We start from the raw sequence: 21,256 nt of genomic DNA, 5'->3' as shown, positions 1-21,256 counted from the left end.
TTTGCATTTGAATTCCTACCACGTAAATTTAGGGGTATTAACTTGCCTGATTAGAAAGTTTGCTCCGTTACACATTTTAAATGTAAATAATCCTGTAGTGCTGTGTAATTTCTTGCCTGCATATGTAGCAATAGATATCTTTGCCTTGACAGATCTAAAACGTAGTTAGTAATGATAAAGCACCCTGAGATACTTGATGGTGTGTGAATTAAAGAAGGGAAATCATTGCTTAATTCAGTATTGTATAAAGTATATTGGAGTTATAGGTCAGTGCTTAATCTTGAGGCATTTTTGTTGTTGTTGTTGTTTGTTTTTTTTAATGCTGGTTTAGAAAAATACACGTTGTAAACTCCTGGATGTCCTCATTTTGAATGTATGAATTGTTTAAAGACAAAGACAGCGTGGGAGTCATATTGGTCTTGCAATCTTTTGGTCTTGCAGTCTTTATCAACTAGATTGTTTGTTCACTGTTGTACATTACTGCAACCTTCTCAGCCTTTCTTTATCCCCAAGTCTTCTATTTTAAAAGCTGCTTCTCATTTTGCAACCACTGGTACGTACACCTGCGTTCCTTTAAAATTGTATTTCTTCTCCACATGCTTTTCAAGCTTTCCCTTGCATATGGCTTTTCCAGGAGCTTTTGGGGTTTATATTGCTTTGTTGTCTGAGTCAGAGCACCACATTCTTGCCTATGTTGTTCTGGCCATGTATCTGCCAAGTTTGCTATCTGCAGCGAACCTGGTGAAGAACACACCAAGAGTGAAACGCTCACCTACAGCATTCCTCGCTGGGCAAGCTGGAGCTCACCATCCTAAGTCAGTCAAGATCTATCTCAAATATTGTTGTCATTTTTTGTGCTGAAAAGATGTAGCTATGTCAAGTCAGTCCCTGGAGCTAGTACTTTCAGTTGAGAATGACTCCCTCTGCAATATGTCTATTCTGAACACAAAGACAGACATACCAGGTAATTTCAGACTGCTGGGACCCGAGTGGGAGGGGAACATCACCCTCAGAGCCATCCTCTTGTATTTGGGGCTATTTTGAGGTGAATCTCTTTGTCCTTGAGTGTGCCCATTGCTCTGCTTCAGAGTTTGTCCGTCCCTGGTGTGTCTAGACATGCTTATGGTCTCTTGGTCAGGTATGCCGAGGTACGTGTCCTCCAGATCCTCTTTTGCTGCTTCACTCAGTGAGATCGGCTATGGCACTTGTTAGTCCTTGGCCTGTGTCCGGCTGAGGCAGGTTCGGTGCCAAGACTTCTGCATTTCTCAGTGCAGAGCTCCAGGAGATTGCGTCTCACTCTTGGCCTTCCCACTTCCCTTGGGACAAACTGCTTTGTGTTGTGTGGCTTTACATTTGACTGCACTGCAGCTGACCCAGTGGTTTCCATCTCTGTCAGTGATCTGGCTTCCTGAGTTTCACTGTGCTCTCAATCTTGAGGTTGGCAAGATTTACAAACCACAATTTTAGATTTTCTTAAATTAATGGGTTAAGGTAATTGAAAAAAAGTATTAAGTAACGTGACTTCAATACTGTTGCTTTATCAAACAGTTTTATTATTTCCAAATAAAGCAAACAAGTAACTATCTAATCTATTTTGTGGTAGAGATTGTTTCCTTTAATCTGTGAAATTTTAAGATACTTTTTGGTACATAATGCTTTCTTTGATTATACTTAAGGTGAAAAACATTGGCGGTCAGCTACTGTTCTCGCTTTAACTTTGCCTCGTCCAGTTCTTTTATCCCATGTACAATGATATCCTAGAGGTTTTTAACTTGCGAGTTTTGCTGATTGTTGTGAACTATTAAGTACTTTTGTTTCGGTATCTAAATATGACTTTTTCCTTGTCCTGTTGGCTTTTCCCTATTTCTGTGTCAATAAAAATATTTTTACCTGTGGTCAGTACAAGCTTTCAATGTTTCCCCAGCCATTCACTCTTTCTTTGCAACTTCGGTGTATTTTTTTGTGACAAGCTATTATGACACACACTTTTGGGTACTTAATTTCTGTCAGACTTTGTGGGAGTCTCTTGTGGAGCTCGTTTGTTTAGCTTAAATTAAAAGTGCTTTGCCATCAAGTGTCTTGTCATCACGCTTTTCCTGATTCTTGGCAGTCATTAGTAGTGCTGTGAAGAAACTGATACCACTGATAGAGGTTGAGATGATAAACTGCTCTAGCTGATAACATCAGCATTGCGTTTACAGTTTTTGCCATATTTTTGCCAGTGCTTCTCTTACACATTTCTGAAAAGATTTTTTTTTTCTAAAAAACATAGCAATGTATTGTGCATTTTTCACTTCTAAATATTATATATTTGAAGACTCACTCAAAGCAATTGGCTGCTACTTTGTTTCCCATCTGTGAACAGTTCTTGTGCTTTGGAGATCCTGATTCCTGACATTCCCTCTTACCAAATGTCTTCCAATTTATTCTTAGTATTTCAGTATTGATGTCCCAGAGCTGAAACTAAACATTTGCTTCCTAGAGGATATCAGGACCGTGCTTGTTTGATTGTCACATTACCTGCACAGTTTTACTTTTGGAAGTTGTACTAAGCTTTCTGAATGCTCTCTAAAAATCTTATCGAAACTTTGGCTTTCTGATAGCTTTCATCAAAACTTGCTCTTCTTGCCCTCTGAGTCCACTTCTTTTGACTGCTCTTTACTTGGGTTATTATCTTTTAGGAAAGATGAATTTTCTCCTGAAAATATAAACCAGCAAATATGGCTGATAGTGTGTCCAGAAGAGGAAGCATCAGACAGGAATAGATCCATGCCAACACAAGATCCCTCAGCCAGGTTTTGTTTCCAGTACAGCTTATCCAGTGACATCAGACAGCTGGAAAATTCTGAAACCACCGAAAAAGGAAAGGTGAAGGTAACATCTGGTAGGATAAACTGCTGGCTGGTGCATTTGGCTTCATCCCGCTTCTAACCCTGGTGATTTGATTCCAGTTAAATCTGACCCATGTTCTGAAAGAGGTGAATTCATTCCATGGTGTCAAAATACTACATCAAGTACAAAATATCTCAAACTAAGCAATGGAATATTGACCAAAGAGATAAGCAATGAATATGATTGTATTTAGTCCATTCATGAAATTTATGTAATTCAGTATTTCTTCTGACTTTGTTGTCTGCACAAAACTAATTTTCCTCCATTTTTTTTTCAAAATTTTAAACTTGATATTTTGATTTGAAGAAACAATTTTTTCCGATTTTATGTTTTGCTGATTTCAGCCTCATAGTGGGCAGTTGTACCTGACTTGCACTGGTTTTAGCAAAGCCGTGGACCCCACCTCAGCCCTCTTCCCACACATGCTACCCATAATATCTTGTTAGTTTTGCACAGATACGGTCATAAAAAAAATACGTTTCCATGCTGTCTTCACTGTACAATGCAGGCATGTAGGTACCTACAAGAGCTGCAAAGTTTGGCCAGATAAAGAGGATGGATTGACATCACTGAGTCACGTTACTTCCTTAATGTTGCCAGCTTTGCAAAATACTGCATTTATGCGTGCATTGGAGGGCAGGGTGATTTCTTGTTCAGACTTGTACTTCATTTTTAATGAAGACGCTTTCTCTTTGCAATGCGAGATAGGATCCTCCAATAACTGACACACAGTGCTTTCCCCTGTCTGTGTTTCAAACTAGGTGGGAATCCCTTCGTTATCAGAGGACAGATTTTCAATGTGTACTGTAAACTTATTGATAGCTGGTAGTAATAGCCATGATTCTGAAAAAAATTGTAGAAAATAAACCAAGGCAAATGAAGCCTTCAATTGGGTTATGTACTGAAAAAATATAATTATATATATTTAATTAATGTTTAAATAAACAAAATTTAATATTCTGATTTTTTTTAGTATTTAATTGCAATGTGAGGTTTTAAGCACTATCCCCATTTCATTAATCATCATTTGATAAAACTGTTATTTTTTCCATTTACTGGAAAAAAGGTTTGACTGAACACTCAAGGCCAATTTTCCAGAAATTACATGTAACAATTTTGTCTTCTAATTGCACGTTTAGTCTGCAACTACTGCTGGTTTTGCCTGTGTGAACTGTGTGTACTGGCAGGCAAATCTGAATTTACAACTACATTTAAAGATAAGTCAAATAGTATTTGTGACTAAAGCGCCTAGAAAATCTAACCTATTGTAGCTGGCATGTAACGATCATGATCTGAATTCAGCTATTCTGAGATGAACAGCTATGTGTGTGTTTAAAGTTCTCAAGGTGCATGAAACTGACTTTCACTCATCTCATATCCACTGGTCAACAAGGGCTCGCACCTGCTGTCACTCCAATCCAGCTCTCCCAATACACACCAGCAGTTCCCTGACACAAGCTTCAGGACACACACCTGGAGTACAAGCAATTCCACATTTCCATACTGTGGCTTGCTGTAACCAGCTAGGTATGCTTTTGGTCAGGGATCAGCTTGCTGTGCCTCAGTATGGGAAATGTATAGGGTGCAGGAAAAGGGCAGGCAGTGATAAAGAGGGAGGGACAGAGGGAGGGAAAGGAACCGAGACTTTACAGAATTCAGTCTGCAGAGACAACTGGAGGAACAAGAAGGAAGATCATCTTTTCCAAGCTCCAGTACCTTCTTTTTGACAGAGACAAGCTGATAAATCAGCTCTGAAATGCTGACAATAACTCAAGCTTTTGTAGTCCTGATAATTGTTTTGTTAATTGTCGAGTTTTTCAGACTGCAAAAGGCATGCAAGGAACTCCCTCCTGGACCAACTCCTCTCCCATTGTTTGGAAGCTTGGTGCACATGAACTTTCAGTTTCATCGGGATCTTCTGATGGAGGTATTTCTTTTAAGATGCTCTTAATTGCTTAATTTTAGTCACAGCTTAAACAAAACTGATGTGTTAATAGCAAAGCGAAGTTTTTAAGTCTTAGAAAGTTACAAAGTATGGACATATAAGGATCAACCTGATTCCTACATTCACGTTGCCTTCTTATGAGGAATGTGTTATCTTCAGGAAAAACTTAATGTCCTTAAGAATCAAATAAACTTGGGGACAGGGTTTCTGATTTGTTATTAAAGTTGAAAAATACCAATAATCAAAAAGATGCTTCTCCATTGCTGATAAGTCCCTATGTGTTACTTTTTAAAATTCTGATGTGCTGGCATTGTCTAATTTGATCACAAAGCAGGTAATATGTTGTGTGTGTGTGTGTGCTTGTAATACAGAAAGGGCATACACTCCTCATCTTCCAACACCTCCTTAAAACTATTTGTTTTCCACTTGTTTCTAATTTAGAGACAGCTGCTCCTCCCCAGGCCATCTCAGTCCTCCCTGTACCCTGGAAGTGATTCTTCCAACAGCTTGCAGATGACCTCTAATTCACAACTAGGCTTGAGACAGTGGGCACAGATGGTTGAGCGCAGTGCAGACTTGGGCAGGCAGTGATGCTTTCAGGAAAGCCAGTATCTACAGAATTATAAGGAGAAGCGGGTGACTAGTGTGATCAATCGGATGTAATTCTGGTGGCACCTCAGACACTGTTTACCACCTCTTTTGTGTCATTGTGGGCGTGTTGGAGCAGAGTCCCATTCTTGGACAAAGCTTTTTCCACAAGTGATTGAATTTCCTCTGTCATCCATCTCTCCCTGCTTGGATACCTCTGCTATCTCCAACAGTCAGTGCTCTCCTCAGTACTGTGAGGAAACCCTGGACCCAGCTGCATCCCACTAGCACTTCACAGCTGTTGAGTATGTTCTGGCTCCACCTTCTCTCCTGGAGCACATAGACAGAGCAAGTTTAATCAGCTGCTTCCTTTTCGCAAAGGAAGGGGTAGCTGGAGGCGTAGAGCCCCAGAGAGGTGCAGAGGGTGTCTGTTCAGTTAACGAGGTACGCGTGTTGGAGTTGGATGGGCTGCAACATAAAATACAGTTTCCTTTCTCTTGCTGCAGCCTGTGCTGTGAAAACTAAATCACTTCCCCACCTTCCCCACCACCACGTAAATAAAATTGGCTGCTGAAAGCCTCATTCCCAGAAAACCAACGGTCTCTTTCTGCTTCTAGCTATAATTATATTCACGGGGAAGACATTCTTAGCACAAAACTGGCCATTGGGCTGGTGAATAGCAGGTGTAGTGTCTGCTTGAGATGTATGGGATTTCATCTGTTCTTTTCTGGCACCTTTTCCACTTACAGCTGGCAAAAATTCATGGCAACATATTCACCTTATGGTTTGGATGGACCCCAGTGATCATACTGAATGGATATAAAGCAGTGAAGGATGGCATGACCACGCACCCTGAAGATGTTTCTGGGAGGATGTTGGCTCCTTTCTTCAGAGAAATGGCCAAAGGAAAAGGTGAGAACTTCCTGCCGTAACGAGCGTACAGGAATGTTGACTTAGCAACCTACTCTGTCTTGTTACATCTTCTGTCCTGCGGTTCAGAGTGCTCTTCCAATCAGATACCTCTTGAGAATAACTTACTCTTTGCCATGATGCCTTTTATACTGAGCATTTTCCAAGCCTAGGAAACACTCCAAATCAGGTTGTTTCTAGGTGACCTTTTTGCTGTGTTCAAGATGTATGTGATCCCAGCTCAGAACTCAGCTATCTTGCCCTCCTCACAGAATAATCCAATTTGCTGAACATGATTTTGCTGTACACTACACGAATGCAAAGCTTCTTTATATGTTTGGTAACCACATATATTATGGTTGCCAAACACCTTCTATCATGAGCAAGAGACCTATAACACCCTCCTTCAGAAGTCTACGTTTGAGCCACACTTAAATGTTTGGTGAATACCCTTTGATTGTGAGAGTGCCTCTAACACACAAAAACCCACTTCTCCTTACTGTATTTCAGCAGTTTGCAGTCTTTTCTTTTTCCTCCCCTGCATTTGACATACCAAAGCAAACACAGATTGCTTAAAGCGAGGTAAAGCATCACCATCACAGCAGCAGTTCAGGGTTCTTCAGGTAACCACTAGTGCAATTTAACAATCAATGGAGTGGTCTCCCTTCTAGATGAGAAACAGGGCCCAAATGTCACTTATTCTTCACCTTCATCACCTCAAACTGTATCTCCATAAACGTACCCTGGCCCCCTACATTACTCTGTAGAAATTCATCCCGTTATTCCTGCCTTGAGCATGATCACTTGAGTATGGCTAAAGTAGATCTTCTGAAAAGGCATCTTAAGGTTTGGAGGTTTTTTAGACACCAAGAAATGGAGCAGTGAGCAAATCTTTGGATTGCTTTTTTCACAGAATAACTACAACCAATATTAAGAACATGTGGTCTAGTTATAGTTTGGGTATGTTTGGCTGTGATTTCTTGTTACTGATAATTTCACCTAAAGATACTTGTATCACATTGTATTCCCTGATTTACTCCATGTATTTTATAATGTATTTTTTAAATTAATCGTTCATGTCTATGGCAAATATTAATAATGCCAGAGAATGCCCTCAGGTGTTATACTGGCAAATGGTCACTCCTGGAAGCAGCAGAGACGCTTTTGTATAATGACTCTTCGCAGTCTGGGAATGGGGAAAAAAGTCCTGGAGTATCGCGTGCAAGAGGAGGCCTCTCACCTGGTGGAGTTCTTTGCCAACCTGAAAGGTATCTATCTGCTAAGTAATCAGATGCTTTTCAGTCCTGGATCTGTATATTCAGTGTGCAAAAACTTACCTACCCCTTTCTAGGGTCAGGGTAGGTCCAAAGTGGTGTATCCAAACTTACCAAAGCCCAAAAAGCAGACAGAGCATAGTGTCACAAGGAGGACTTTCTTTCTTAAAAAGCTGTTCATAAACTTAGTGAAGTTAGGAACTCCTGAAACTCCACTCCATGGGCTTATAATTTGTCTGTGATTTGATTGTACAATGATATGATGTCACTGAACAGCACTGCCAAGCCATTCTCAGACTGCCTACAATAGGTAACTAAAGAGTATTGCATAGCGTAGTCATTTCTCTAAATTTCAATTACATTAGGTGCTATGCGGTAAACTGGATATTTTAGTGTCTGCCTGGCTAAGTAACTATTGGCAAGAGAATCAGAGAAAGTAGGAGGTGGGAGGGAACTCATTCTAGAGTCCAAGCCAGGATCATTTCTATCCAAATCATTTTTTATGAATGTCTGTCTCATAATTTTTAAAAAATCATCAGATATGATGATCTACTCTCCACAGCTGAGTGTAATAATTTTACTATGTATACTTTGCAGTTTCTATCCATCTGTTCTTCCTCTTAAACCTTCCCGAGTTTCTTCAGTCTTTCCCCCTAAGTAGTTTTTTACATTTTTGAACATGCCCGTCACTGTCTTCCCTTAGTTCATCTCCAGTGACACATTTCTTCCTTCTCGCATTCTGACCTGTCTTCTTCCACACAACTGAGGACAGCAGATTTGATACGATATCCTCTAATGGATCTTAGTTGTACAACGTTATTTCACAGGAAGGGCTATAAGATTGTTTTAGAGCTATGAGTTTAACATTTTAACAGTGTCCTTTACTCTAAGACTATGTTTTGTTTTCATGAATACATATTAGTGCCACATCTCTATCCCCATTCATGCCCCAGCTGGATAAAGAGAATATTTTATGTAATCTCTAACAACATCTTGTCCTATCTGTGTAAGGAACACCTGAAGAAAATATTGAGAGTGAATACCAGTTACTGTGTTTGCAGGAAGACCTGTGGATCCTTATTTCCGTCTTTTCCACTCTATTTCAAATGTAATTTGTGCTCTGGTTTTTGGATATCACTTCTCTGATGAGGACAAAACCTTCCATGAACTGCTCAGTGCCACAGAGACCTTATTCAAATTTTTAGGCAGCTTTCTTCACCAGGTAAGTAAATAATATGCTATTTTTTTTTTTCAAAATAGGTAAAAAAAAAAAAGTGTGCATACAAAAATGTGTCTTCACTAAATACAGAGCAACTGGCAAATGCAAACTGGGAGCTAAGAGGTATCCTTGGGGACCTTATTACTGCCACCTTCGTTTTGAGGCCATTTTTGAGACCTCTTTTTTCTTTGCAAGTGTAGTGGACATCTCTCTGTTGACTCATGGCTTTAAGTCTTTCAACATTTCTGAGACTGTTAACAGAAACCTTTAAACTTAATTTGAGACTGGAGTTTGTAATAAATTTGAGCTCTGGAATGCTGCTTCTCCCACCTGTATTTACTTCTCAAAAATGAGTTTCATTGAATTCACTGTTCTGTTTTTACTACCCTGCAAATTGTAAGCGGACAATTTTCCTTTTTTTCCTCCTTCACAGATAATAAAATATTCGTTTTATTCTTTCCATTACTTCATTATAGCTCACAATTCACACATTACAAAAACTATACATACATTCTCTGACAGTCTCAAAATTCAAGTTCTGTCCGAGATTTTTTGGTAGGAACCTCCCATAACATAAAGACCAACTTCACGCTTGAATTTTCCCCCATGAATTAGAGTTGTGGTTTAGACTCTTAAAGAGGGACAAGCTGGGTGTAATGGGGACTGTGGATGGCATAGCAAATTCCATTGACATTTGAATTTTATAGGAAAAGGTAAACTAAAATGCTGATGTGGTAGTAAACCTTTTCAATAAATCTGTCATATAAGGGTAGTACTATAAAACTTTCCCATAGTGAAAAATAGAAAAAATAGACGAAATTTGTGAACGATCAAAGCCAGGAGGCCTACACAATACAGAGGAGGTTCAGGATATCCTGCTGCAAGAGCTCGTAAGCACTGTGGATTGAGTTATAAGAATGGAACAAATTGTAATAGTACAAAATTAAATTATGAAACATATTAGGAGTTAGAGCTTAACATCCGCTGTGAGCTTAGAACATTTCAGTGCAAAGGTTAAGAGGAAAGAAACTGATGTAAACTAGTAGATAACAGGATAAAAAAGACAAACTCCAATTGTGTAAGGTCTTCTAGTGATCTGCATTAGTCAAGTAAACTTACTGTCATGAGCAGAGCGTTGTCAGTACTGTCTTGACCCCCAGAAGTGTGTCAAAATTTCTAGTAAGGTTTTCCCACATAATGGCAAAAATCTACTCAAAGCAATACTAATTTGTTTATTCCACTATCAACATTTCCAGAAAGGACAATTCAGCCTGCTGGTGTATCTAAAAGCAGCTTTGTTACTGGCAGATAATTCACACTACCTCTTGTATGTCACTCCTGCAGTTGTACGACATCTTACCCTGGCTGATGTGCTGTATCCCTGGTCCTCATAAGAAAGTACTATCTTGCTATGATGTCCTGAGCTCTTTTGCAAGGAAGGAGGTCAGAAGACATGTGGAGAGAGGGATACCAGACGAACCACAGGATTTCATTGACTTTTACCTGGCTGAGGTGGAGAAAGTAAGTGTTCATTATTCCTCATCACACACCTATGGAGTATAAGGACAAATAGACCATTAAATCATCCAGTCTGACCCCTTCTATTATGATTTCTTACATTTCATGGGCTTCTTAATGTGAATACAGTAGCTTGGGACTTATGAACTCGTGCTGTTAATATCAGAAAGTGCAGTCACTTAAACAGCTGAAAAACAAAATCACTGAATGGAGAATTTGTTGTGTTCTAGCTTAAACCAGGACAAGGGCCTAAAACAATTTCACAAACAGTGCCATGACAAGCTGTTATTCTTCTTCCCTGCCCAAGCTAGTCCTTTCCATAGCAGGATGCGACTCAGGAGCCAGAGAGGCTCTGCTAGAGCACCAGAGTTTCTGCTTCAAACTTAGTAATTTTGGGATACTTCTGGGAGCTAAAAGAAGGATCTCTTTCCTAGGGTAGGTGAAGTTCATGTAGCTTCTACCTCTGGTCATAAGCTTTCAGCTAGTCAGGCTGCCATGTTCTCACAGGGCTGGCTCATGGGCTCTGGAAGGAGTTGGTATATCCTCCTGTACATTATATCTGAATAAGTATGATAAAATTTACTAAACCAAGCATTTTATAGGCAAAGATGCAGCTTTCTCTGGTCTCAGGGATGCAAGTTATTCCAATCTGTTTATTTTAAAATGTTTTTGCCTAATGTATTTTCTCTAATTGTTTTTGCATTTTACTCCTTTACTATAAGAAGAAAATACTTGGGTACCTCTCTCCCACCAGTTCACATCTATCCTGAACTGAGAGAAGAAATTACTCTCAAGATGTTCTGTTGAGATCCTTTTATTCAGATAGGTTTTCCTTTGGTATTTGCTAGCACCATTTGATAACACACTGGAGAGAATAAGGCCAAACGGGTGACACATTGTGAGACACTTGTTTAGAAGTACACTCTAGGCTAAGCGCAAAACTTTCCATGATTTTTTTTTGTGCTTTTCATGATTAAGCTCATTTTTAAATGAAAGAATATTCTACCTCGTGAAAAACAACGAGGACTTAGCACGTCCATTTGGGAAACTATTAATCTTTTAGTAATCATCAAAAACGGTAGTTTTGAATATTCTTTGTGCACGTGCCAGCTGCAGAAAAAAGGACTCTCACACCGGGGGGATACAGGATGACCTAACTTTTATGCTTTAACTTCAACTTTTTATCATCATCTACAGTCTAAAGATGGGGTCAAGCCCAAGTATGATGAAGACAACTTGGTATATCTTATAAATGATCTTTTCCTCGGTGGATCAGAGACCTCAAGCACAACACTGTACTGGGGACTGCTCTATATGGTAGTGAATCCAGAAATCCAAGGTGAGAGGGATTCTTTCTGTGAAATATGTGGGTGCTACAAATGGTAATGATGGCTGAATGTAACAAGTTGCAGGCACAAAAGCCACTAGTTGAACTTGTCTCTCACTCTCCGAAAACACAAAGAATGGCAGCCTTGGAAAAAATCAGAGGCTCATCCTATGACCTGGCCAAACCAGGTGGCTAAAGGCACTTACAGTGAGACAAAAGTTAGGGCTTTGCAGTGACAAGTTAGTGAGGTGCTCTCTGTGGAGAGTTTGCAGGCTGACTGGTGGCGGCAGGAACAGAGATCAGAGCTCTAACATGAGTCCTGTCTGCATCAGACATTGTCCGGGTATGAGGAGTGCTAACACAGCTTTGCTGTATTTGCCATGTAGTCAGCCTACACTCTCTTCACCTCCTAGCGCAGCACTCCTTGCTGAGCACACCAGTACTCTGAAAAACGCACTGGATCCCTTACTGGACAAACCTGCTGGACAGATCTTGGCAGGTTATGAAGGGCTGCAGGTTGCTCTAAGCAAGGCCCATGGTCCCGGCAGAGACAGCTGCCTCTTGCTGTATCTTTCTTGTCAGGAATCAGTAGAGAGATGCAAGATAATTTGCACAGTGCAAATCCATATACTTCCTTGAAGAATGCAGTGACTCCTTTCTGTCTTTGCTGAGTGCTTCATGCACAAGGCTGGGCAGTGGGCATCCATGGGATATGGGTTGCTCATGGATGGCCTCAAGGTTTCAGTAGAGTGCATTCTGCATGTAATCAGCCAATGATGTTAGTATCTAGTCTTTAAATAACCAGTAATGTTTGTTGCAGTTTTTTCACAAAGCAGCACACAAACCTTAGGAGAAAACAAAACATGAATGTAGAATATCTGCAAGGAATGGAAAGACTGTAGAAATAGAAAGAGAAGTGTAAGGGGAAGATTCTGGCTGCCTGATGCATACAGGTGGTATTTTCAGGCAAGAACAGCTGACAGTACACACAAACCGTCCCTGTCTGAGTTAATATTGCAAAAGAAGTTGCTAACTTATTTAACACCAACTCCATGAACGCCTCTGTAGATCGAGGCTGAGTTTCCTCCTTAACATCTATGTCAGGAAGAGAAAGGATGTGGCCAGTGTTTGAGGAGGACTCGGGAACTCCTGGGGCTGGTGGCTCTTCCATCTGCTGTGCTACAGCACGGGAAGCAAGGGATATACCTGTATTCCTGCAGCCTCAGTAGGAGGCTAAAAAGGCTGTGTCACTGAGTGCACGTTTCCATCTAAGGTTTTAGGCTGATTCAGGTGTTGTTTGTTCATACAGTACGTTGCCTTACTTGGACCAACTCTGCTCAACCCATCCCTTGCATTGGGAGTTAATATCCAAGGCATTTATGTCAATTTTGCAAATGAGATTTACATTTTGTGATAAAGTAAACTAAGCAATCCCTAAATACCTTCAAAACCTGGAGCTGAGTGACCTGCCCTACACCCACCAACCATTCTGTAAAATAAATGTCAGAGCTGGAACAAGTACAGTATAGTCCTTGCTTATGATCTGGACCACACTGTTGGGTTTTTTTTTTTTCGTCTTTATATTTATTTTTGTATATTAAACTCAGTCATTAAATCATATTAAATCACAGGTTATAGACTTAATGTACTCTGTTGAAACAGCACATTTCCCTCTTGGTCTAAGAAAAGAGACCAGTTAAAATATTTTATGCATTTTTCCCATCTGAAATGGTTGACTATTTCTTCACAGAGAAGGTGCAGAAGGAGCTGGATGCTGTTTTGGGTACTTCCCAGTTAATTTCCTATGCGGATCGGAGAAAGCTGCCTTATACAAATGCTGTGGTTCATGAGATCCAACGCTTCAGCAATATTGTCTTTGTCGGCATGCCCAGATTGTGTGTGAGGAACACAACATTGCTAGGATACCCCATCAAAAAGGTACAGACATTTTCAGCCTCCCTTCCTTTTTCAGCAGAGAAACATTTAACTTTTATTCCAGTTTTGTAACCTGTTTTCCATCTGTAAACTATTCTCCGTATAACCCAGGAACATGGTGCCTGGGGAAAGGTTACCATTTGTGGCTCCAGGAATAAAATAAGTCTCTCAGTCAGTGTGTTGATGCTCAGACGGTTGATAGGACCCCTGCCCTTGCCACAGAAGCCTCGAGCTCCTGCCCTGCTGATCAACAGCACAGCTGCAGAGGCCAGCTCTGCTTGGCTGGGGATGGACTGAGAGGAGAAACTGGATTGCCAAAGCACTGGTTAAAACATCCCTGCCCAACTTGGCACTGCCAGCACTCCTGGGATGCAGGAAGACTTGGGAGAGGATGGCTCATACCTCCACTGACTCCGTGAGCTAAGGGACCTGCCTGAATCTGTAACAGCTGAGAGACTGTCAGCTACAGCTGACAGTGAAGGAGTTGCTCCCAAATACTGCCTAAGACACGTATTCACAGCCAGTAAGGCATTTTTAAGAGTGATATAAGCTATGCTGGGTGCCAGTTCTCACTGTAAAACACTAGCAAGAAACAAGAAACAGGAATGGGAGAGGCCAGCATCATTAGTGGCATCTGGGACTGGCCCCACCTAACTCATTTTGTGGTGAAAGTTTCACCCATTTCTGTCTGCTTCTGACAGCCAGGTAGCTAAGACACATGAACTGGTCTGCTGGGAACAGCCAGTAAAGGAAAAGCCTGAAGTACTACTGCTGAAAGGGTTCAGAGGTTGCTGTCAATGAAGTATTGCAGTTATTTCTCTCTCTCTCAAGCCTGAAAGGAGGTTTCCGATGCTGGGACCTGAATATCAACAAAAGAGTCCTCCTAGAAGTATTACTAAGATTAGTAGTAAAAGTGGTCACAATGCAGTTGTACCAACATCACTAATTCTGTTAACATCCACTCCACTGACAGCTGCAGGGCTGAGAACGGATAATTTCCTACTCAGAAAATGATCACAAACTCCAATTTTCTAGGAAAATGGTCTTCTAGCCACATCATACCTGCTCATTACAAAGAAATGGCAACAAGCAGCAGTTGTATCCGCCAGGCAGAAACTGATGGGTGAGAGGCTAGTAGCTGGAACTGAATCAGCAATTTATTCCTTATAGGGCACCCCCATTATGCCAAATATAGCATCTGTTCTGTATGACCCTGAGCAATGGGAGACACCTCGACAGTTCAACCCTGGCCATTTTCTGGATAAAGAAGGAAACTTCATACCTCGAGAAGCCTTCTTACCGTTCTCAGCAGGTAAATGCACTGGCAGTTTGAAATGACCCAACAGATTAGATGAAAAACACAGAAGTGTGAGATCATGGCATTTCTTCAGATAACATCTTCTGTCTCTGCTCTTTGCTGCTTTTAAAGAACAGTACTGGCTTGTTTCTGCCAAGGTCTGTGCTGTCAGACCCCAAAGTGTTCTTAGGACACTGTAGTGGGAATCCCACTCAAACTCCTGAGCTTCCCAGGCCTGTTACATGCTGCAGTCATCCACAGGTTTTGTCTGTAGTATTCTTTATATGTACTTTTTTTTTCCCTGAGAAGCAATGTGTCTTGTGTGTACTGGAGTTACTTGCAATCCCTTTTAAAGGAATAAGCTAAAAGAAAAGCTGAATGCATCCTGGTAAACAAAGGATTAAGTTCTTGCACATAGAACTGAAAATCCAGTTGCAAAAGAAGGAAATAAGGTAACCATGCACAGTTAGACAGTAAAGTTCCTACTCTGTTGGTTTTGTTTTAGTTTCTCTGTTGATATAGCAGACTAGTCACATAGGTGTCCATCCAGGAGTGGCTTCTTTACCACAAATTACTTTTTTTCCCCTTTTATTTGTCTGCTAATCTAGAAATGTGAATGTATTGTTCATCCGTTCTGCTCATGCCATCGGTTCCAATGAGGAACCCTTGGAAATTAACAGTAGGCTTCTTGCTTTGCCTGTAAAGTGATCCGGCCTTTGTTCAATTGCAAATGCCATTGCTAAGTAATTTTAATCCACTGATTTTACTCACTAAAAAAGCATGTGCGAACAGCTGGCAGAGTCTTTGTGTATGAGCCTGAAGCTCAACATCTCCTGTAAAAGGTTAGTAATTTTATGCCAGGTCAAGCAAGGTCAAGCAAGAAATGATGGTGGTACTTCAGGGATTTTCACTGAGATTTTAATTCGGTGTTTCCTAACCTATGACATTGGATGGAAGCTTTTTGAGAAAGAATTCACAAAGTTTTAGTTCTGTGGCTTTCATGATCCTGGCCTTGAACGAAAAAAAAACCCTCTGCTTATAACAAGAATGAAGAAAGTGATTATGAAACTGAAAACTTCCTAGATACTCACTGTCCCTCCCCTCTTCCTTCTGCAGGGCACCGTGTGTGTTTGGGGGAGCATCTAGCAAGGACCGAGCTCTTTATTTTCTTTGCCAGCCTGCTGCGGGCATTCACCTTCCGGCTCCCTGAGGGAGTGACGAAGATCAACACAGAGCCCATTTTTGGGGGCACGCTGCAGCCCCACCCGTACAGGGTTTGTGCCATTCCACGCTAGGCTGCAGCATGTCACAGACCAGCATGAGACAGCCACCTTTACCTCAGTGAATTTCCTCACAAATGTATAGACCTTCTACTAGCCAGGATATTGATATTAGTCTATCCCAGGGCTATTCAGAAAGTGGAAGCAAGCCAAGATCCAGACTCCCAGTGCTTTTGGTCTGGTCTTTGTGAAAGTCCCAGATGTTCTCGCAAGGATCTTAGCCATTTTCCCCTCTTCAAGAGCACTTGAAGCAAGCTGCTATGGTACCCAGATGAAGCCAACATGCTGTGTCTCCTTGTCCTAGATAAGGAGAATCATCATGACGCTCACTCCTGAGCAAACCTCAGTAAAATTCAATAAAGGATCTCAGTAACAGCCGAGTAGGTGTCATTTCTGTGATGGGTTTGATGACCTCAAGTAATGTGACTCTGGAAAATGCACTTCTAAAGTCCTATTTTGTTTTTACCATCCTGAACCTAGACCCTTTAATTTGTTGACAGGTTGAAAATAAAAAAATCAAAACAACCCCAAAACAACCCCACATTAGAATGTGGGTGCATTAACGTGTGAATTTGATGTACCTCCCATGTGGAAGATAAAGAGAGTCAATATAAAGTTGATAAAATAAACTTAAATTTGGTGTTTACTAGCAATGTGAATGTGTGACTTGGCAGCCTGATCATTGTTATAACGTATTGCTAAGTGGTTTGTTCGTTAGTTGGTTTTTGTGGTTTTTTTTAACGAGGTTTCTATGATGTAGAATCACTCCCATTGTCAGGTCCGCTTAGATGAGGCATAAATGTGGGATGAGACATTCACTTTGCCAGCGGGCTTCATTGCTAACTTTGCAGCAGAGGAGTGTAGAGACTTTAGAAGGCAGTGTCTAGGGACTATCTGAACACTCAGATGTTCCCCATTTTCTCTGGGCCCTTTTCTTCTTTCATTACAACTCCTACCATTCACGTCAATCCTCCTTCCCCAGTTTCAGTTCCAATTCCCACCTACCCTTTATCCATATAAATGCTATTTCAGGATTCACCTTCCCTTTTGGTTTCCCACCGCTTACAACCTTTCATCATATCAAGCGTCTGTCTCCTTTTACTCTTTTCTGCACAAGTATTAGTAGAGGAATCAGTGCTGAGATGAAAACAATGACCAGTGAGTTTCCAGGAGGGAGCTTGGAACATCTGGTTTATTTGTTCTTCGGGGCTCCAGACCATGAAAAGAAGAACACAGTAACTGTGGAAGGTGCACTGGAGGTAACTTAGTGTAAGAAAAGACATAAGTGATGACGTGATGCAGGAATTCTGAAATATCTATTACTTAATGTAGCTGCCCACCGGCACTGATTCAAATCAACATTGAGACAGTTTAAGCAGACAGCCGGAGGTGACAGTCAAGTTCAGCTGTAGCTTTGTCAAAGGAAAGTGCTGTAGTATTGAATGCAAATCACTTTTGGAAAGGATTCAAATGTTAGAGTTGAGTAGAGCTGTCTGTAAACACTGATGTAAACTTAGGGCTGAATTTGTATGAGGACCAAAAGTGCTTTTATGTTGGAATATAAACTATTTGTAAGTAAATCGTTGCAGTACATCTGAACTTCCTGAATTTAAAATGGAGCAGAATGTTACTAAAAAGAAGTGAGGACTACTGAAAATCAGGCTGAGCTGGATCAGATCCTAGCGTGCCTTGTAGCTCTGGCAGTGGTCTGCTCCAGCACAACCCAGTATCTGCAGGCTTACTGAGCTGGAATGGAAGACAGTACAGTAAGGGGTTTCACAAAAGCAATAGCTGTCATAAATAATCCAGCCTGTTACTCCGCACAGCATGTCAAATACTGTTCCAGGGTTGACACGCTTTTCCTCAGCCTCCTTTCCGGCTTTATCTGCACTTGTCCTCCACCCTACCTTCCCACACTTCCTCTCCACTAACCCTGCTAGAGATGGTGTCTCTCACTGCCTTTGACCACTCCTTTTCTCATCTTGCCACTCACTGAAGAAGTTTAATGATGTGTGTAAAGCTGGTTGTGCTCAAGGGCTGGAACATTATGTCCATTGAGACTGCAGCTGTATCTATGTACACATATATACATATATGTATAGTACACATATAGTATATGTGTACTATAACTCAGTTCCGTTGAGATATATCTTCCCTGTGACTAGGCAGGACTCAGGAGTGGCACAAGGTGGAAAGAACGGGTAATTCACTGCTTATTTCAGCCACTCAGGGACCCTGTCCACCAGACCCCTACCAGGCAGTACAAAGGAGCACATTTGATTTTGAAGAGTCTACTGAAAACTTGGCTGAAGGGCAGGAGACCCCCATCTCTCCCTTAGGGAGACTGAGTTTCCAGTGCTGTACAACAGCTTTGCTGTTCGTGAGCGGTGGAACCAATGTGCTGTGTGTAGCATCCTGTGTGGATTAGTCCACATGGGTCAAGCAGCTACAGCCTGTTTTCTGGGCTAGTGCCAGCACCAATTCATGCTCATGTTTTCCCATAAAGATTTGAAGAGATCTGATGGTGGAAGGCAAACAGAAACTCAGGAAAATCTGATAAAATTATCTTTGCTCTTCCTCCACTCCCTTGGGAAGCTTGAGAGTGCTTCTGGGATGGAGAACAACACTGTTTCCCCTCCCAGAGACCATTCTCCCAGTATCTGTCCAGGGTTACAGACCTCCAGCTCCTGGACTGGCTGACCTCTGGTAGTGGAGAAATTTGCAGGTTATGGGGAAAAAGGTGAAGTGATACCAGGCCAGGTGCTGGTGAGGGATGACAGCAGAGTCACCTCTGGTTGGCTCAACTGATGTCTCTAGTCCCCTGCCCGCAGCCTTTGCTGTTCCCCTCCTGCCCCTCCAAGTGCTGCTTCCTCTCCTGACCATCATCTTCTCATCACTTGGTTGCCCACAGCTTACAGCCCCCAGGCACGTGTCTGCGTTGCGCCATCAAAGAGCTGTCAGATTAAAAGTTGTACACCCTGGTGCTGATGACTAGAGTGATGTAACATTTCATTTAAGTGGAGTGACTAACCCTCCACCCCATCTTGTTTTTTTATAAACAGTGTCAACCATAGCCTCAGGACTCTGAGTTGTGGTAGAAATATCATCTTTAATAATATGGTTTGGAAGGGTTGGAAATCAGGTTGCAGGTGTTTATTCCAGGGAAAGATGTGCAACTGGGTGTATCACTTTTTAAAGCATTGTGATTCCTTTGGGGAAAAGTGAGTTCACATCACAGAACTGCAGAGGTGGCTGCTTTGTTTCATATTTGCAGGAGAGTGGGAGTGTATGAATCAAAAAATCCTAATATATTTAAAGTTGATGGATATGAGAGAGACAGAGCTGCCTAACATTATATGGTGCTCAGCTCTGGTAAGGTTACAGTTAAGGAAAACATCACCAAGTTGTCTGATACCAGGATCCTCTGCTAATTTTTTCTTATGCTTTTCTTTCTGTTTCACGGTCAGGCTCTCCTGAGTGGCAATATTAGTGCCACAACCATATTGGCAGGCTGTGTGCCAAACTCCAGGGAAACTCTTTATCCTGGCAAAGGGAAAAAGCAGAAACTAGAGACAGAGAGTGCCTTGTGCAAAAGTTTGATAGATTAAGCATCTCTCCAAAGATTAAACCCAAGAGTTGATGTTTTTTCCCTTCTGGTCAAACAAGTAGTTTGGGAAAATGGTTTGTGTCAAAGGCTCAGGCCAAATTGTCCCTCTTGATGCTCCAGTGTGTGAAACAGTGAATCAATGGCATGTAGTGGGGGAACCTGACATTTATGGGATTAAATTTTGAAAAAAATATTCTCCATTGCTCCAGCATAGCACATTTAGGGAAACTATTTCTGCACTTTTGAGGAGGTCTAGAAAACCCTGGACAGACAGGAGGTGACAGAAAAGGAAGTGTTCACCATCTCTCCAATGGAAGGGCTGGCAGGTGTCAAATGCAACAAAAAGGGAGGTCACTCAAAAGAAGCAGAGGGGATTGCTCTGCACATGCCTTGTTGGTAAGCTATGACTCATCACAGGACTTGTACTAAACATTTATTTCTGTTCAAAAAGCAATTGGATAAACTTTCAGCAGGAAAATTACTTCTGGGTTGTTTAATACCCATACAGTGTTTCTGGTTTGTCCTGTTCTTACAAACTTTCCTAAGGTATCTGCTATCACATGCTGTCGGAAACAGAACATGAGACTAGCTGAACTTTCCTCTGACACACTATGACTGTGCTTAAGTTCTATGCCATTTACTCACAATTTAAACAGTTCAATATTTATCTTCAGTTTGAACATTTATTGTCACAACTTTATATTTCCATTTGAACAATTTGCTCTTACTTCCAGGCACTGCCCTGACCAAGTGCTTGTTGAGACATAACTTGGGAGACTAGAAAAAGATGCTCATCCAAAGAATTTGTAATCCTGGAGTACAAGCCAAAATGCACTTAACATTATTCATTTGCCTTTGATTACAAGTCTTGCTGCTGGCTCTTTTCAAAGCTTACTTTACTCACTTGCCAGATGTCTTCAGGTGAGAAAAATGCATTGTGAACAGTAAATCAGTTTTTCTTCAGTACTAGGATGAAATTTCTGGTTTAAAAAAAAAAAAAAAATATATATATAATATGCTAATTGAATTGGGGTTACACACACTTCCTTTAATGGGTTATTAAGGAGCTGTGTATCATCAGATGTGAGATCTGCATTCAAGTGTATGCTATCAGGGCAACCTTGACCTGGGAACTGTGGGTAACCCAAGATGAGGAAATTCGTCCCTGTAAAATCCTTATGCTGTAAATGTCATTATCTCCCCACTTCTTCTTTTTTATCTTCAATATTTTCATCATATTTACCATTAATAATGTTTGCAGCTGAATCAAATTAAAAGGAACAACAAACTTCAGTCACGAAGGAACAGATTCATGGAGATTTGGAGACAGTTCGAGCTTCAATGTGTGAAAATACAGTTAACATACCTGCAACAATCACCCTGAACTCAAATATCAGTGTAAGAGAGAGAGAGAGAAAGGTCTAGGGCTGCATATGCAGAAACACACTGCAGAATAAAGCAAGGG

At 41.1% G+C, this 21,256-nt stretch overlaps 1 protein-coding gene across 2 annotated transcripts; it reads left to right on the top strand.

Annotated features, from left to right (window-relative positions):
- The first annotated feature begins 4,648 nt into the window (after window positions 1-4,648).
- On the top strand, window positions 4,649-16,199 carry LOC104352521 (cytochrome P450 2J6). 2 transcript variants are annotated; one of them, XM_009958881.1, is made up of 9 exons: window positions 4,649-4,819; window positions 6,175-6,337; window positions 7,453-7,602; window positions 8,670-8,830; window positions 10,172-10,348; window positions 11,543-11,684; window positions 13,423-13,610; window positions 14,778-14,919; window positions 16,021-16,199. In XM_009958881.1, the coding sequence occupies exons 1-9, from the start codon at window positions 4,649-4,651 to the stop codon at window positions 16,197-16,199; spliced, it is 1,473 nt and encodes a 490-aa protein (XP_009957183.1). The 2 variants fall into 2 exon arrangements, with proteins under 2 accessions (XP_009957183.1, XP_086323978.1); XM_086467852.1 differs by having other exon boundaries at window positions 10,172-10,365; window positions 11,536-11,684.
- The last annotated feature ends 5,057 nt before the right edge of the window (window positions 16,200-21,256 follow it).

The sequence above is a fragment of the Leptosomus discolor genome, chromosome 7, assembly GCF_034619465.1.
Source record: "Leptosomus discolor isolate bLepDis1 chromosome 7, bLepDis1.hap2, whole genome shotgun sequence".
Lineage (NCBI taxonomy): Eukaryota > Metazoa > Chordata > Aves > Leptosomiformes > Leptosomidae > Leptosomus > Leptosomus discolor.
Note: the sequence above shows the minus strand (reverse complement) of the source record. Positions and strands in the feature narration are given on the sequence as shown.

Bases quoted from the DNA above. Each gene is read 5' to 3' on its own strand.
- LOC104352521 (XM_086467852.1), top strand. From the start codon at position 4,649: ATGCTGACAATAACTCAAGCTTTTGTAGTCCTGATAATTGTTTTGTTA. The intron at 4,820-6,174 runs GTATTTCTTTTA...TTCCACTTACAG, and splicing joins ATCGGGATCTTCTGATGGAG to CTGGCAAAAATTCATGGCAA. The intron at 10,366-11,535 runs CTCATCACACAC...TTTTTATCATCA, and splicing joins AAAGTAAGTGTTCATTATTC to TCTACAGTCTAAAGATGGGG.